We start from the raw sequence: 17,682 nt of genomic DNA on the forward strand, positions 1-17,682 counted from the left end.
AAAGTCGTTCTGAGGGTAGAAAAGTTATTGAGTATTACGCGGCATGAATCTAAATTAGTACAATAGAAAAACAAAAACTATTTTTATATAAGTGAATGCCAACAAGTGGAGAGTGAAGCCAAAATCAAGTCAACCATTTCTCACTCAATCCTTCCATAAAAAAAAATGTCCATTTTCAATGGAGGTTATCTCCCTCAAGAACTCTTAATCAACATCTTCTGCAGATTACCTGCAAAATCCATAGGCCAATTAAGGTGTGTATCAAATCCATTAAATTCAATTCTCTCTAATAAACAATTCCTCAAATCTCACTTCACAAGAATCCACTTTCAAGAGCCTGAAAAACTCATTCTTTTATCAAATTCCCACTCTTTTCACACTATAACCTTCAAAAACATTGGTGTTTTTTCAAATTCCATCAATTTTCAGCAAACCCCAAGTGACCAATTTGTTGATGTTTGTGGATCTTGTAATGGGTTGGTCTTGATTTTGAATAAAGATGACACTATAGTTGTAATAAACCCCATAACCCTAGATTGCAAGAAAATCCCAAATTCCCCTTTTGCTCTTGATCCAGTTGGTAGTTTTAGTATGTATGGATTTGGGTATGATTATGTTAATGATGACTATAAGATTGTTGTGATTTCTCGTTATGACCATGATAATGAATATGAGCCTGATGTTTTAGACATGTTTATGGATATTTACTCATTAAAAGTTGGATCTTGGAAGAGGATTAAGAGTTCACCTTATGATCATGCTGTTCCTGAGCTTGCTTCTGGTGTTTTTGTGAATGGTGCTTTGCATTGGCTAGCTAGTAAAAAGCCAGATTATGTATCTGTTATTGGTGCTTTTGTGTTGAGTGATGAGGAGTTTGTTGAAGTTCCAGCTCCTAAGAGTCTTGATAAAGATAAATTTGTGTTCAATAAACTTGTGGTGCTTAAAGGGTGTCTTTGTATGGTTGTTGATAATCTAGAGGGTTATGGTAATAGAATTGATGTTTGGATGATGAAGGAGTATGGTGTGGAGGAATCTTGGACAAAGTTTTGTGTTGATGGAATTGATTTTTATGACTTTTTGAAACCTTTGTGTTTTATAAGAGATGATGAAGTTGTGGTGAATGTGGATGGGGAGAAGTTGATGGTTTATAATTTGGAAGAAGAGATATCAAGGGACTTGGAAGTTGATGGAATTCTTGGTAGGTTTGATAGTGTTGGAACTTTTGTGGAGAGTTTGGTGTCTCCCGTCGATCCCAACTTGTTTGAAACAGAGGCGTAGTTATTATTGTTATACTCTCGTACTTCCTCATTTCAACGGTCTTTTTTTCAAAGAAATGAGGGGACCAACAAAGGGTGCAGACTACGGTGGAATAGTATAAGTTCTTCCAACCTTAATCAAAAGTATCAGATTTGAGTCTTCACAATGGAGTTTTTCTCGATAGGGAGCACTAAGATCTCCATAATAGATTTTCAACAATATAAATCTGAATTAGTTGGATCGGTGACTTGTTGACATTGAATGCTCCAAGGAAAGAAAGTTGTGTTTTTTAATCAATCTAGATGTTTCATATATTGTACATTAGTAGTATTTAATATTTTCTTCATATGTTTGAGAAAATTGGTGACTTGTTGACATTGAATGCTCCAAGGAAAGAAAGTTAGTGTTTTTTAATCAATCTAGATGTTTCATATATTGTACATTAGTAGTATTTAATATTTTCTTCATATGTTTGAGAAAATTTGTGGAGATTCATCTCCAAATTTGTCACAAGGGGAATAATGTATGTATAGCATGTTNGAAAGTTGTGTTTGGGTGTGGTTTTTAATCAATCTAGATGTTTCATATATTGTACATTAGTAGTATTTAATATTTTCTTCATATGTTTGAGAAAATTTGTGGAGATTCATCTCCAAATTTGTCACAAGGGGAATAATGTATGTATAGCATGTTTTGCTTTGGAGTATTTTTAATCATTATATTTATATTATTATACAGGGTGAAGTGGTAGAAACATACCTAATGTATCTCGATTTTTTGAGCTTCATACCAAAATGGTGAACAAATTTTTTATCTGAACTATCACCAAATGTTTATTGAAACACATCTTAACTATCTGATGTTCACTTGTAAAAGACCAAAATTAGGAGGAGAAAACATTTGTATTACTTTCTTATATGTATTCCATATTAATTTCTTTTCACGAAACTCTTTTTATTCTTAACTAAACCTCTTAGATTTAAGTTTGTATATAAAAATATCTTGATGAGAAGCATTTTATCCCTTTATGGACTTATACGGTGTTTACTCAGAATTTAATCAAGACTTTATCGAACACCGAATAAAAAAATTAAAATATATTACAAATGAATTTATAATCATTTGTACGGTATATTAGTCCATCCAAAAAATATTTCAAAATTTAGCCGTTTAATCTTTTTATTTTCAATTATATAAATTGGACACATTTTACAGACACAGATTATATATAAAAACTTAATACAGATATTATTTCTCCATCAGAAAAAAAGGTAGAAAATTGAACATATATATATATGTTTTTGTATGATCATTTGCTTCAAAGCAATTTTCCTTCTTCGAATTCGTAGAAATTAGCGATTAATTTTTTCTACATTTCTCTCAGATCTGTTTCTGGAAAGTTCTGCAGATCGCCGGAATCGTCAGAATCGCCGGAATTATTCTATTTATAGGTACTGAAAATGTTTTGATTTTTTTTTTTGTTGTTCGTGTTGATTTGTTTGGTTTTATGCTGTGGATTGTTGTACTGTAGGTTTGAGAAGTTGTACTTTGTAATTTTGAATTTTGTTTGTAGATCGCTAGAATCGTACTGAGAATGTTGATGTTTCTATGTTATGTATGGTTGTACTGTAGGCATGCGGAGTTGTACTTTGTAATTTTGATTTTTCGATTCTACAATGCTTTTTGGTTCTGTTCGGTGTGTTTTAGTTTTAGTTCGGTTGGATTGGTTCATTTCTATTTTATGAATGGTTCGTTGTATCGGATTTTGCGGAGTTGAAGTTTGTATGTTTGAATTCTCAAAAGTGCAAATGCAATTGTTCGGTACAATCATCTGTAGTATTCTATGATTCATTCTGAACTGGGAGATTTGGAGTGCTGAACTTTGAATCGTAAGCGCTTTTTTTTTAAAATTTAGGTGGAAATCGATTGGTTTACGGTTGCTTTCAGCTTTGCTGGATTTACACGTGATAGCACGTGAATGTGCAGCTTTTGATTTCGACTTTTCTCCTCCCTGTAAGCACCCTGGATCATAATCTACAAGTTTTGTTTCTTTCTATTTTTTTGTGATTAATGGCAGAATTTTGATGATTTTGAACTCTTCCTGCTGTTGTTTAAAGTAGTGAATTACAGATTTTGAAATTGGCTCCGCAACGCCGATCACAGCGCCACATGGGTGGTCAGACGCAGCAGAGCAATACAGCAGCTACTGCTCTATATGATCACCCAGGCAATGCCGGCCCTGCTGGTGATGCTGGAGATGCCGTCATGGCGCGATGGCTTCAGTCTGCCGGGTTACAGCATTTGGCATCTACTGGTGTGGATCAGCGTCTGCTTCCAAACTTGCTTATGCAGGTTTGAAACCATACTTCATAACCACCTGTGTTTTTTTTGCTGATGTTTAATTAGAAGTTGTCATAAGCAAGGGGGGTGTATGTTCACCACTGACTCAGACTGGAACACTATGTATTTACAAGATTTTAAGTAAAACTTTAAACATGTTATATATTCAGATGTGCACTCATTGTCTTTAGATTTTATGTTGTGGTATTAGTCAAATTGAAAAGTCTTGTATGTCTTGCTGTAGTACCTGAAAGACTTTTTCTTTATTTGGTTTACCCCTCCGCCTAATCTGGTTATATGGAATTCATTTATATACAAACATTGCACATTGCTCCATTTCTCCATTTTATTCTAATTATATCTAACAACAATCGATTCCTCCTTGAAATCCATTGGCCTTAGTTGCAATTCTGGCAACTGAGAATCCAGATCATGGAGTTTAATTTGCACAACAATATTTTGATCCTTTTCTCTCCAATTCACCTGCCTTATCTTTCTTGTGGTTCTTTACCATGCGGGTTTTAGTATGTCTATCTTAGTTTGTTTGGATTGCACATTGAGTTCGTTAAGAGTTTTGATGCCTGAATACTGTTTGAAGGGATATGGAGCACAGTCTATGGAAGAGAAACAAAGGCTTTTCAAATTGATGAGAAACCTGAACCTTAATGGCGAATCTGCTTCTGATCCATATACTCCCACAGCCCAAAGTCCAGGAGGATTTGGATCATCGGATGGCCTTTATTCTCCTGAGTTCAGAGGAGACTTCGGAGCTGGGTTGTTGGATCTTCATTCCATGGATGACACTGAACTCTTAACTGAGGTAAGGGTCTCATTTTTAAGTCTTGACCTATGTAGTACCTAGTTCCTTCTCTACTCTATCTGAGAGAACATGGCTGGTCTACCTAGTTCCAGTGGAGCCTTCTCATCCTTTTTCAGATAACTGTTCAACAGTACAGGAACTACTAAGCATTCTCTTTGTTACTAATTGTACAAACAGATGCCACTGGGGGTTAACATGTTCAGATAGATTGAGAGTTGTAATTATCTTATTAATTATTATATTTAACAGTAAAGTGTTCTAGTTTTAAGATTGTGGACTTTATGAGATGAGAAATACTGAATTTATGTCTGAATTGGACAAAAATTCCGAGATTTGGGTGGGAGGGTGGTGATGGGAGGGATTTAAAAGCTTGCCTTGGACTAATTGTGGAATAACTCACATGTCATGATTTTCTGCATTTTGATGAAACCCAATAAGTTGGTTTTATCATTTGTATCCACTGAAATACACATTTCCTTCTGCTGGATAACAAATAACTAGTCTTTTTCTTTTATAAGTGTGATGGATAACTAGTCATAGTTTGTGAAGATCCTTATTTGTGGACATTGTCCCTATTGTGCTTGAATTTTAGGAGGTTGTAGATCAGCCGTGTTCCTTCTCTCATAATCACCACTCTTATTTAGAATCAAGATCATTTCTAAACAGTTGGACTGATCCAAATCTTTCACATTTGTGAATACCAGGCCATGTGTCTTGTAATTTTCTGACTTTCTTGTGATATAGAGAGGAATTTCTTCTTACTAATTCTCTGGCCTTATTTTCATTTTAGCATGTAAATTCAGAACCATTTGAGGTGTCACCTTTCATGACGGGGGTAAACAGAACATTTGATAGTGACAACGATCAACAGCAGAAAGCACAACCAGAGGCAGATGCTGCCACAGGATTATCCACAATTGAAAAAGAAAACAATGGGAGAGAAAACAATGTGGCGAAGATTAAAGTAGTGGTAAGTAGCTGGTTCAAATGCATGCAACTCTATTAGAAATGCGAAGATTTTTTGTCTTTGGTAGGTAGGAAATGATGAGATAATGATATCTATGTTGTGTTGATTTGGCATGTGAACTGGATTTTGAGGCATATTCTCTTACTGGATTCTAATTCGTAATCATTCAATTACCATCATCTTCAATTTCTAATATGGTAGTTTGCTCTATTACGCCAACAAATGCTTTTTTACGTAAAGAGCATGTTTGAGTTTTCCTACAGAACCAACTTAACTGCTCACTTGCTTCACATTGGTTAAACGTGATGTTATTTGAGGACCCACTTCCTACTAAAGATTCTGAGGTTCATGCAACCTCCATTTATTTGAAACTGATATGCAGCACGAAATATAATTGCGTATTAGTTGGTAATTCAACTGCGTGACTGTTATATGGACATTTGCTAGATGTTACATTCATTGTTCAGTCACTTTTCAATGAGTTCCACTTTACATAATACTTGGGAGTACTGGAAAATGACATTTTAGCATATATTTTTGTCCTTATATGTTTCTATCTAGTGATAAATATATGCCTGCTAGATTTAATAAAAGATCGTCTCACTGCTTTTACTAATTTCTGTGCTTCGACTCCCTTCTTTGCGTGTGTTTTCTGATTGTTGAGAAATCTGTTGGTTCTATCTCTTTGCAATTTCCAAAGCTGACATTAGTATTTGGCAGGTGCGCAAGAGACCTTTAAACAAGAAGGAAGTTGCTCGGAAAGAGGATGACATTGTCACTGTACCAGACAATGATAGTCTCACAGTCCATGAACCCAAACTTAAGGTCTAAAATTCATTTTCACATAGAGTTTGATTTATGGATAACTTGATTCAGTGTCTGATGTTTGCTTTATAAGACTTATTTTGACCTCACTAATTTTTCTTGGATACATCTAATTTGACCTTTCCATATTTGTGAGGAACTGATCTTTAGTTGTATTATGTAGGTGGACTTGACTGCTTATGTTGAGAAGCATGAGTTCTGTTTTGATGCTGTTCTTGATGAGTATGTGACAAATGATCAGGTATCATTTCATTACCTAAATAGAAGATTTATACCAAGGTTGTCTGGAAATTTTTCAAAACTGATTTGGACTACCTTCAACTTTATCTTTTCAACAGTAGATGATTTACCACCCAGTTTCTTGTAACTTTATCCCATATCCATTGTTGCAGGTTTATCGAGCCACTGTGGAACCAATTATCCCAATCATCTTTCAGCGCACAAAAGCAACTTGCTTTGCTTATGGCCAGACAGGTCTGATTCATTTTGTTACCAGAGGCTCCTTACTATCTTCTCCTACTTAATTAATTGTTGCCTCCCCCCCCCCACACACACACACAATGTGCTAGCACTCTCTTGGTACGACTTTATAAATATCTTACCTTATTCAAAAAAAGAAAAAAAAATACTTGCTCTCTCTCTCTACATGTTCCATATAATTTCAAATGTTTTGGTTCCTTCTTTTGATAATTCTCCCTGTAAGCAGCTAGTATATTCATGCATATCTGCTGATGGTAATGGAAGAAATTCATATGCTCTTTTGGCAGAGATAGTTGTGCTTCTCAAGTAGAGGATCAGTAATTTCATATTGAAACTAAACTAGTCATTTTCTCAATGCTGTTTTTAGCAATGTTAACCTTGCTTCAACTGCTTTATAATTGATTATTTTGTTGTATTTTCGTTTTCTGTTTTCTCTGTGATGATTTAGGGAGTGGCAAGACATACACAATGCAACCATTGCCTCTTAGAGCAGCAGAAGATCTTGTTAGGTTGTTGCATCAGCCAATTTATCATAATCAGAAGTTCAAGTTGTGGCTCAGCTTTTTTGAAATATATGGTGGAAAATTGTTTGATCTTCTTGGTGATCGGAGGTTGGTATCCTTATAATGCTTTGGAAATTTCTTTTTACCTTATTTAAGGGATATTGCACTCAAGTGACACTAGGTAATGTCATGCATGACACACGTTGAGTACTTGTGTATCCTTGAACCTGGCTTGGGTCCCATAATTTGCACAACACCAATCGGAAACTTGCATAGCCTGGAACCTGGAACCTGGTATTGAGTCCCATAAACTAGTCTATGATGTGAGGAGAGTAATGGTACTCCTATCAATAATTTCTCGCAAAAATAGAGGAACTTCAAAACCTAAAGGTAGACATTGAAAACTTGTAGTGTCCTAAATGGTTAGATGACTATGTGGCTAAGTCAATACAGTGGTTGGGACTTGGGAGCGTGTTGTCTTGGTTGTCCATTTAAAAGATGATTGAAATCATTGTAAAAACTGCTTATATTTTCGCTCATGAATATGATGCTTCATCTATGCAACATAGTTTTTCTTCGCCAGTTTCTTACCTAGTCCATACTTTATGCAGGAAACTCTGTATGAGGGAAGATGGGCGGCAGCAGGTGTGTATTGTTGGACTCCAGGAATTTGAAGTTTCAGATGTGCAGATTGTTAAAGAGTATATTGAGAGGGGAAATGCTGCAAGAAGTACTGGATCAACTGGTGCAAATGAGGAATCATCAAGATCACATGCGATATTGCAGCTTGTTGTCAAGAAACCTAATGAGGTCAAGGAATCTAGAAGAAACAATGATGTTAATGAGTCCAAGGGTGGGAAAGTTGTTGGAAAGATTTCTTTTATTGACCTTGCTGGTAGCGAGAGAGGTGCAGACACAACTGATAATGACCGACAAACAAGGTAAGTTCTCATAGCACACTTCTTGCTGCACCTCGTTATGCTTCCCTCTTCTGAGATGGTTTCTTTTTTTCCCTTTGAATTTGTTTTCCTTAGATGTTGTGCATCTTTTTTAGAAGTCATTTCACTGAGCCATTTTTAACATAGATCCTCGGAGGGTTCTGGCTGGGAACAGCTTAGATATTTCTCGATCTTATTCTACAAGGACTAAAAGTACGAGGTCATGAAGATAGTTTGTATGTTAGATGTTATTGTTCTGAATCTTTTGCTCAAAGGTTGATCTTCCAAACACATGGAAATAAAGAGCTTGGCATTGTCAAGTACCTTACTCTCTGCTGCTGGAAATCTTCGAGTTTCCACTTTGGCCAGTCTGAAACTGTAGTTTACATGAGTATTCAGCACTTAGAAGATTGTGTGCTTCTCAGAATTTACCTCCATATAATGCCTGCTTTTCTTTTTCTCTCCGTCCCTACCCCCTCCATTTCATACTTTATGGGCCTTGCTGCTAATTTGTTCAAGTAGCATATTTGAAATCTATATATTGGTTATCTTTTCAGGATTGAAGGAGCAGAAATTAATAAGAGTTTGTTAGCTCTTAAAGAGTGTATCCGCGCTCTCGACAATGACCAGAATCATATTCCATTCCGTGGGAGCAAACTTACTGAGGTGCTCCGTGACTCCTTTGTTGGCAACTCAAGAACCGTTATGATTTCCTGCATCTCTCCTAATGCAGGATCATGTGAACATACAATCAATACATTGAGATATGCTGACAGGGTGAAAAGTCTATCCAGAAGTGGAAACACAAAGAAAGATCAGAGTGCGAGTTTAATACCGTCTTCAGTGCCAACTTTGGCTGTTCCTGCTGGAGCAGGAGATGCTTATGAGCAACCTCAAGAATCTAAATTATTGGACACAAGAAGAAAGGCAATGGAGAAAGAAAGCACATCTTACATTCCCTCTAGTGATTTTGATAAACAACCCTCTAGGTTTGGTTCAAGTCTTATCGCCAACAGCTGGGCGGAAAGTGGGGCAAATTCTGGTGGTATGGAGAGGGACAGGGTTGAGGTGACGAATGCGTACAGCATTCCAGCTGGTCAGAAACTGTACTCGACAACCAATTTGCATAGTTCAGCTGATCTAGTGGACACTGTGCCAAAAGTGTCTCCACCTCGAAGGAAAGCATACAGGGATGAGAAATCTGAAAAGCCAGAACGGCCAGGAAATTGGTCAAGAAAAGATGTCGCAAATGTTGATTCATCTTCTACAAGTTATAGACAACAATCTACAACTACCCCCACAAAAAGTGTTGGATCAAGACAAAATGAAGTTTCTTCACCTCCTCGTGATGAAAATATCAATGAAATACTCGAGGTTAGTCTTTATTATGCCTTTTGCTTTTCATTTTGTTATTTTTTTCTCTTTGAACTTGGTGTTGAACTTCTCCAATGATGTGTTACTCTTGCTGCATACAGGAAGAAGAGGCCCTTATAGCTGCCCATAGGAAAGAAATTGAAGATACAATGGAGATTGTTCGTGAAGTAAGCAAAATCCCAATATTTTCTCCATTTTCTTGTGGTGATGATAGCTGCATGTCGTGAACTTGTTACTATGCCCAGAGTTCCCATTAATAACTAACATATGTATTCTTTTGCTCTCAGGAAATGAAATTGCTAGCAGAAGTTGATCAACCTGGAAGTCGCATTGACAATTATGTGACACAGCTAAGCTTTGTGCTATCGCGCAAAGCAGCAAGTCTGGTCAGCCTTCAGGCTCGTCTTGCAAGGTTCCAACATCGATTGAAAGAGCAGGAAATACTGAGTAGAAAGAGGGTGCCGCGTTAGACATGAAATCTAGTTACTACATCAAATGTCCCCTTGTAATTCTTGCAGACAATGAAATCAGGTGAAGAATCATTGTGCAGATCTTTTTTACTAAATAGAAGAAAGAAAACAATGAATGGCATCTCTCATGATTTTCTGTTATATATATTCATCCTGTTTGATCTTCTCACTTTTATTTACATTTTATCGGCACAATTTACACACTTGAGCAACACTAAGATGATAATTTATTTTCTCCACATCCCATGAAGCAATTTCTTATACAAAAAATCGAAGTGTGGGGTTCATATCTAATGAGTCTATCATCTTCCTTCAAATTTCCCTGTTGTTACCACTGATGAATCATAATCATATAAATTCTGGCCCAAAAGATCACTCTTTTCCCATTCATACAAAGCTAGCTTTTGAATGCTCTTTGAGAAAGAGAATTGGGAAATGAATAGCCATGTAATGTACGGGGCCAAGTAAAACCGCAACGGCAGGCGGATACACCACTACTACTTTCAACGCAGAACATGAATTTATATGCAGAAATCCACAAATATTGGAACTAATAATAGACCTATAGAGACTAGTTACAAAAGGAGAAAGAATCACGCATGTTTAAAACTCGTGAATTCATCCAAATAGAGTGAAATTTGAATGCTCTACAAGATTAATGAGATCATCCTAAAGAAGCAAGTTCCAAACTCAAACGTACAAAATCAAGTTTTTATAGTTGTATCATATACTGACAAAATCATACTATAAAGATCTTCACGAAATAGTTGGCTTCGCGTCGACCAACTATTGAACAACATAACTATTCCTTTGTTGAAACTGGATATACTGCATTGTTGCTTGGACTCTTCAAAAATGGCAACAGGTGTGTGTCGGATTCTCCAAAAGTAGTGTATTTTGGAGAATCCGACACGGGTGCAACATCAAAAGTGAAGAGTCAACGCTACTTAGCTCAAGATTGTTTAATCTGCTTTCAACCTCAAGAGCTCCTTGGCAGTCCTCATCCTAAAATATGGCATGTCTCCCTACAGATAAAAGGAAACAACACTTAAGACTTCACATTAGCATGATTTTTGCAGAAAAAAATTGAGTAATGAGTTAAGTTGAGAGTTTTCCAAATATACAAATTGTCAAATGGTGCAAACAAACTACTTCACTCCTTTTCATCTTATATGAAGGTGTTTGACTAGGCGTGGAATTTGAAAAAGAAAAAGGACTTTTGGAACTTTAGATCTTAAACACGTCATGGCATTTTTGCAGAAAAAACTTTTATTTTCCTGAACAGACTGCACTAAAAGATGAAAAATAGTCAAGAGTATCATGAGATTTCAAATGGTCCTATCTTAAGCTGGACTGCCGCAGCAAAATTTATTTATGGCCTGGAGAAACATACAAGTATTCGGAATCAATGTGTCATGGTACTCTTATTAATTGAAAGTTGCCTCTTACATTCTTTCTTAAAACTCAATGTTTCTTTGTCTTCTCATTCAGAGTTGGTATGTGTGATGTGTGTCGAGGGTAAAAAAGCGTCAGATAATGATGCAGCACATAGCTTACCTGATTAAAACACAGTCCTATATCTCTACTGTAGAAATCCGCATTTTTTATCATAAACACACCGCAGTCGTACCTGTTCACAACGAAAGTTCCCAGTCTGATCAAATGATAACACACAAAAACCAACAGAAGATAGATCTGAAGTAAATCAATTTTCTTGCACAAAAGGAAAATCTAGTAACAGACTAAAGATATTTGGGGAATAATGGCTATAAATTTGAGTTCAGAAGCATCAGAGTATCTCTAAAATCAGATTCACAAGGAAAGCACAAGAAACACAATACAATTTGCTGTAATAACAAGAATAATTCTTTTTTTCAAATAAGGAGAATACCTTCACATAGCAGCACTAATCAGATAACAAACTTGGATATAACATATGACCTATTTATGTATCCGATTGCGGAATGTTGGAACATTTACAGAAAACATTTATGCATTCTAGCTTTAATTAAAGTAACTGTAATTCTATGTAGGCTTAGCATACAAAAATAACATTTCATTCTTCTGAAAACAATTTGTGTAAGGCCAAGAAGTTTCTCTGCAAAGTAACCAACTATAAGCTGGAAAGAAATTCATTTGGAATAAATCAAAGAACAAAGCATGTCGCAGCGCCCAATGGCATTTAAGGAATTCTACACCAGTATGATACAGCATTTCTCATCCACTGTCAATAAGGCTTCAAGGAATTATATCATGAATAGCAAAAAAAATTCATACTTATCGACTTCTATTTGTGATTTCTAGCAGAGCATGCAGTAATTAGAAGTTAAGAATTAAACTAAGTCCACCCGAAATTACGTCGAATTAAATGGATTAGGAGGACCATCTTTATTAATATGAGGCCGAACAATGCTATGCTTAAACAGGCCAAGATTTCCCACAATATCAGCATAATGTCAACTACACATGCCTTGTAGAGAGACACTCCATATAGCAACCAAGTGAAAGCCAATGTTGCAGCAGCATTAAGCAGGTCAAAGCAAAGCGTCTTCCCGTATACTTAATAACTGACATATGGCAGGGGAAGTGCTAAACTAAGGTCAACCTATAGAAAATGCCTTCTTCTCGTACTAAGTAAAACTTAATAAGGAATAAGTTTCTATAAGAACTACTGCACAATTTCCAGTAAAACTCAATCAGCTGAAGAGGTTAACAGAAAATAGCAGTAATAAATATCAGAGTCGCAAATATGTTTGGGAGGAATCATTAGACAAAAGTGTCAACACACCCATTCTTTTGCTCTGGAAGGTCCTCAACAAACTCTTGCTTCCATGAACTAACATCAATGTGTTTCCCACTCTTGTCTTTCACCTCATCAACAAAGTAACTAGCCTGCACATGGATATCAACAAATTGTAACACCCATCAAGCTAGAGCAAAAAATCCAGAAACATGATCTTTCCTCAACACCCTTTTCCCAGTCACAAATAAAATTAAGAATAGACAAGGTAACATGTCTCAACAAGTTTTCCTTTGTACAGATACCAAACTTACCAGCACTTTCAGCACATTACTATCCCTTCCTCTGAGTGAATCAAGATATTGGAACTTCTGATCCTTTTTATTGATAACAGCTAAACACCAATGTATTTCTTTGTGGATAGGGACAAATATCTAAGTAAATTAGGAGAATCAAATTAGTACACAGCAGATAGCAAAACAAATTAGGAACAGGAAAACAAATCAAAGAACTTTTACTTTATCGCATTCAAGGAGGGAGTAACCCAGCTTTCTTTGGGATGTCCATCTTCTCACAGATTGATAGTTATAGCCTCCCATGCCACTTATCAACTGCAAATGCGGTAATATTTCCACGAAAATAGGCAGATTTTCAATTAAATTCTCACATATAGTTTCAGTTAGGCGATAATAATCAGTAATTGACATTGCAACCTTATAATGTGAACAAAATCAGATATTTTTAATAAACGTGATAACAAGTTAACCACGAGAGAGAAACTAAACAGTGTCAATAACCATAGTTCATTCATGGAAGAGTAGAGTATGGACTAAGAAGCAGAAGCAGATCAGTATACGAATAAAATATTTTTTGAATATATCAGGTCTATGGAAATAATTCGTAAAAAAAAAAACTGCCAACTACGGTACTTATGGATCAGATAAGGACTCTGATAGAGAAGATAAATACTTCATTCTCTACTCTTGAAGTGCGAATTCAGTGGAAAGAGGGTGTGACATGTTTAGGCAAATATGCAGACTGAGATGGCATTTTATTGCAAGCACTAGTCATCACATTCCATACAGAATCTAAATCAACTGCAGAAATCAGGAAAGCATTGCAGACCATTTCCAACCATAGGCACTTGAAGAGTGGCACAGGAGTCGCTGTACTGTCTGTTATAAAGAAAGAAAAAATATCTATGGATAGCAACTTATATCTATGTATATACAAATACAATCTGATGTTTCCACACTTTAGACAAAAACATCTTCTATTCATATACATGACTTAAAAAACTTTTCATTTATAATGAACTTATTTTTCTTAATATGAAGTAGACAACAGACATAAATCAACAGGCCACACTTTCACTTCAGATAACTATTATAGACCAAGCCCCTGTATCAGCTGACAATAGTTGTAGAACTTAAATTTTGATCTGAAAGTCAACGAACTGACCTTCTTGTAAAAGAATGTATTGAAGAAATGACATTTCAAGAACTTTTGGGGCTCCCTTTTCTCTCTTTCCTTTAACAGTTCAAGATACACATTGATAACCTGCAAAAAAGCAATCCATCCATGACATTAAAACTCTAATTTTTTCTTCTTTTCCATATTCAGCTTCACTAAACTTTAAACTATCCTACCCCTGAATAGAAAAATGAGCATAAAGTATCACCTCATCATTCAACCATGCCCCAGGTCTCAAACATTGCAATATTTCTCCAGTAATATCAATATTGGAGCTTTTATGGGTTACCAAAACCTTTCTCCTACACAGAATTAGACAGATACAACATATGAAGAGATTGCAAATTAAACCTCGTACAAAATAAAATGTGTACAAATCATACCGATTGGATTTAGATAGAGCACAAGCAACCTCATCATGTTCCTCTTCAGTTAGAGGCACAAATGGTTCTGAAATCGCATCCTGCAAGTTAATAAACACCAAAATGAGGAAATTAAACTATGAACACACGTAAACCCACATCATAAAGCAGATTCTATCACGCTACCTCTATAACTTGTTCTTCTTTCTTTTGAGGCCGCAACAACCTATTCGTTTCGAGACTCTTCTCATTCAATCCTATCTGGAACTGTAATCTTTTCAACTTATCACTTATTTTATCCACTGAACCAAGAAGTTTCTTATACAAAGGGACATAGAAGTAGGAATCCGGTGTGGGGTTCATAGCTAATGATTCTATCATCTTTCCCACACTCTCTTCCTTCAAATTTCCATCATCCAAACCCGTTGTTAACACGGATGAATCCTTACCATCATAACCATCCAAAATCTTCATATCATCATCAACCTCCTGGCCCAAAAGATCACTTTTTTCACAACCCCATCTTTCTGATTCCTCGATACTCGAATCCTCCAAACCATTAGCAGCAGCAATATCTAAATCACTTTTTTTACAACCCCAAGCTTCCACTTCCGCAATACTCGAATCCTCAAAAAACCCCTCTTTAGCATCATCACCATCAATATCTATCACTTCAATATCTTTCCTCAAACCATCAAAATCACTTCTTTTAGTTTCTTCATGCTTTCTCGATAGACAATTACCCATTTCAGAACCAGAATATTCCGAAACACCCTTATAATTCACAGTGTTCGACTTCGTTTGCTTAAACCCAAATCTCAATTTCCTACAAGGAGCATGAACTTCTCTTCGAATTGGGTTTATCGGATCTGGGTACTTGAAAAACCTTTGTACAGTTGATTTACTTGATAATGGTGGATTTAGGGCTGAAAGTTTGAGCTTTTTGGACAAATTTGAAAGTGGGGTTTTGCAATTCGAAGAGAAGAAATCATTACCTCGCTTCCTGTTGCTCGTTAACGCTCCCATTGAAGTAGAAATTCTTCAATTTGCTCAGAAATCATCAAAACACCGCTAATGTTGAGTTTGAACAAAAACGAAGTAAAATCTTCTGATTTGGGGGGAAAGGGCTTTTCTTCTTCTTCTTTTTTGGCGGTTTTGATATATTTTTTATCTATTTTTTTTATTTTTTGTCATATCGAAGAATTATATCAAAGAATAGTTAGTAATTACCAATAAATTATGTGTATTTAAAAGATTTGAATAGCATGTAATAGCAAGTTTTTGTTCATGAAATAAAATATATAGATATGTGATTTATTAATGCGGCGCTTTAGAATATTTCAGTATCTTATTTATGAATTGTGTTATGCTAATTTGGTAAGAAATACTCCGTCAGTCCACTTTTAATTATCACGTTGCACTTTTTCAAAAGTCAATTTTATTAATTTTCAAAGTTAAATTAGATTACATTAATTCGATATTTTAAATAAAGAATTTAAATATTCAAAAACTATACGAAAAATACTATAAATTGTAATTTTTCATATATCAATATGATGAAAAAATACATCATAAAATGTTAATCAAAATTCTTATAGTTTAACTCTAAAAAATGAAGTTATGGCAATTTAAAAGTGAACGAAAGGAATAGCATTTGTGCATTGATATATTGTGAAACTTGAAAGTAAAATGACATGGATTTGCGTAAAATTATACGTTTCACTTAAAGGAATAAAATTTACAATAATAGTCTTAGTCTACGTGGAGATTATTTATTGGTTTGATAGTTTTTGATACTTATTAATAGTATATATAGTGAAGTTAAGTGAAGTGAAATATATGATGCTATTGTCCCACATCGGATAGTAAGTAGGAAAAATAGTGGTTTAAAAGTAAAAGCAAAAGTGGAGAGTTCACTGTGGGGGTGTGGAACTGAGAATTGCACACGATTCCCGTCCCAACCCTGAAACCTACTCTTCTGTAACCAGAAAATTAATTTAAAGGGGGGTGTTTGCCCGGTGTTTTCCTCCAGTTGTGCCAAACAAAAGAAACACCGATGCCTATGCGTGTGTCAGTTCTCAGAGTTGAATTGGTCACTTTGTTCCTCGCTTGTCAAGCACCCCCACTTTTTTTTTTTTTTCTAATTCATACAGTTTTTCTATGTTGGTTTCAAAAGAAACGCCAATGCCTACGTGTGTGTCACCCCCACTTTTTGATTTTTTTTTTTTTTCTGATGAACATGAATTAATCATATAGTATTCTTATGTTGGTTTTAAAAGAAACACCAATATCTACGCGTGTGTCACCCCTATTTTTTGACTTTTTTTTTTTCCTAATGAACATGAATTAATCATATAGTTTTTCTACGTTGGTTTCAAAAGAAACACCAATGCCTGCAAGTGTGTCACTTCTCAGAGTTGAATTATCTCTCGGCAGGTTAGAAGTAATGGCCACCGACATGGATTATGTAATTTAGAAGGTAGTGGCCAATGACATGGACATGTCTAATGCGTCACTTTGTTCCTTGCTTGCCAGCACCCCCACTTTTTGACCCATTTTTTTTTTTTTCTCATGATGAATATGAATTAATCATATAGTATTCCTATGTTGTTTTTCACGAATGTTCGATATATCAAAGAATAATTAGTTATTAATTACTAGTAAATTATGTGTATTTAAAAGTTTGGAATAACATGAAATCACATGGATTTGTTCATAAAATAAAACATGGAGATATGTGATGCATTAATACGGCGTCTTAGGATATTTCAATATCTTGTTTATGAACTATGGTTGCTCATTTGATAAGAAATATTGTAAGAGATGAGAAAGTTTTAATTTGTTTTCACAAATTGTGAAATTTTTATATTTATCAGAAAAAATATATTACATAATTAAGAATTTCAAATTACATGTCCAAAAAAATATAATATATATACCTCTCAATGAAAATAAAGAGGTTGGAAAAACTATCCTTTGTGGATATCATCTCTCTACTTGGTGGTTTTTTTTTAGACCTTTAGTTTTATTAACTACCTAGCAATGTCCACAAGTTATAGTTTAGATCCATAATTAACTCCACTAATTTGATTGCATTATAAACATTTTATAGAACCAAACNAATTCATTTGGT

The 17,682-nt window shown here is 35.2% G+C and overlaps 3 protein-coding genes across 5 annotated transcripts; 2 read left to right on the forward strand and 1 right to left on the reverse strand.

The window, feature by feature from the left end:
* Positions 1-103: 103 nt before the first annotated feature.
* On the forward strand, positions 104-1,469 carry LOC125863267 (F-box/kelch-repeat protein At3g06240). The gene has a single exon (XM_049543450.1). It carries the CDS (start codon positions 166-168, stop codon positions 1,276-1,278), a length of 1,113 nt encoding a protein of 370 aa, XP_049399407.1. The 5' UTR covers positions 104-165; the 3' UTR covers positions 1,279-1,469.
* Positions 1,470-2,665: 1,196 nt separating this feature from the next.
* Positions 2,666-10,116, forward strand: LOC125862429 (kinesin-like protein KIN-13A). Of its 3 annotated transcripts, none has more exons than XM_049542493.1 (13): positions 2,666-2,708; positions 3,173-3,270; positions 3,375-3,609; positions 4,196-4,417; positions 5,208-5,387; positions 6,105-6,209; positions 6,373-6,450; positions 6,602-6,683; positions 7,138-7,300; positions 7,804-8,133; positions 8,688-9,504; positions 9,606-9,671; positions 9,792-10,116. In XM_049542493.1, the coding sequence occupies exons 3-13, from the start codon at positions 3,427-3,429 to the stop codon at positions 9,972-9,974; spliced, it is 2,409 nt and encodes an 802-aa protein (XP_049398450.1). In that variant the 5' UTR covers positions 2,666-2,708; positions 3,173-3,270; positions 3,375-3,426; the 3' UTR covers positions 9,975-10,116. The 3 variants fall into 3 exon arrangements, with proteins under 3 accessions (XP_049398450.1, XP_049398449.1, XP_049398451.1); XM_049542492.1 differs by having other exon boundaries at positions 3,378-3,609; XM_049542494.1 differs by having other exon boundaries at positions 3,388-3,609.
* Positions 10,117-10,545: 429 nt separating this feature from the next.
* On the reverse strand, positions 10,546-15,690 carry LOC125862993 (ubiquitin-like-specific protease ESD4). Its single transcript, XM_049543132.1, has 9 exons — positions 14,736-15,690; positions 14,571-14,650; positions 14,396-14,489; positions 14,176-14,274; positions 13,233-13,325; positions 13,029-13,148; positions 12,763-12,866; positions 11,532-11,604; positions 10,546-10,999 (listed from the first exon to the last, which is right to left on the reverse strand). Exons 1-9 carry the CDS (start codon positions 15,573-15,575, stop codon positions 10,937-10,939), a joined length of 1,566 nt encoding a protein of 521 aa, XP_049399089.1. The 5' UTR covers positions 15,576-15,690; the 3' UTR covers positions 10,546-10,936.
* Positions 15,691-17,682: the final 1,992 nt, after the last annotated feature.

This window comes from Solanum stenotomum, chromosome 4, assembly GCF_019186545.1.
Source record: "Solanum stenotomum isolate F172 chromosome 4, ASM1918654v1, whole genome shotgun sequence".
In the NCBI taxonomy this organism is placed as follows: domain Eukaryota; kingdom Viridiplantae; phylum Streptophyta; class Magnoliopsida; order Solanales; family Solanaceae; genus Solanum; species Solanum stenotomum.

Excerpts from the sequence above, each read along its gene's own strand:
- LOC125863267 (XM_049543450.1), top strand. The coding sequence starts at position 166 with ATGTCCATTTTCAATGGAGGTTATCTCCCTCAAGAACTCTTAATCAAC.
- LOC125862429 (XM_049542493.1), top strand. The coding sequence starts at position 3,427 with ATGGGTGGTCAGACGCAGCAGAGCAATACAGCAGCTACTGCTCTATAT. Across the intron at positions 6,684-7,137 it reads CTTTGCTTATGGCCAGACAG|GGAGTGGCAAGACATACACA; the intron begins GTCTGATTCATT and ends GTGATGATTTAG. Across the intron at positions 7,301-7,803 it reads GATCTTCTTGGTGATCGGAG|GAAACTCTGTATGAGGGAAG; the intron begins GTTGGTATCCTT and ends TACTTTATGCAG.
- LOC125862993 (XM_049543132.1), bottom strand. The coding sequence starts at position 15,575 with ATGGGAGCGTTAACGAGCAACAGGAAGCGAGGTAATGATTTCTTCTCT. Across the intron at positions 14,490-14,570 it reads GCTCTATCTAAATCCAATCG|GAGAAAGGTTTTGGTAACCC; the intron begins GTATGATTTGTA and ends AATTCTGTGTAG. Across the intron at positions 11,605-12,762 it reads CTTCCAGAGCAAAAGAATGG|GTACGACTGCGGTGTGTTTA; the intron begins GTGTGTTGACAC and ends CGTTGTGAACAG.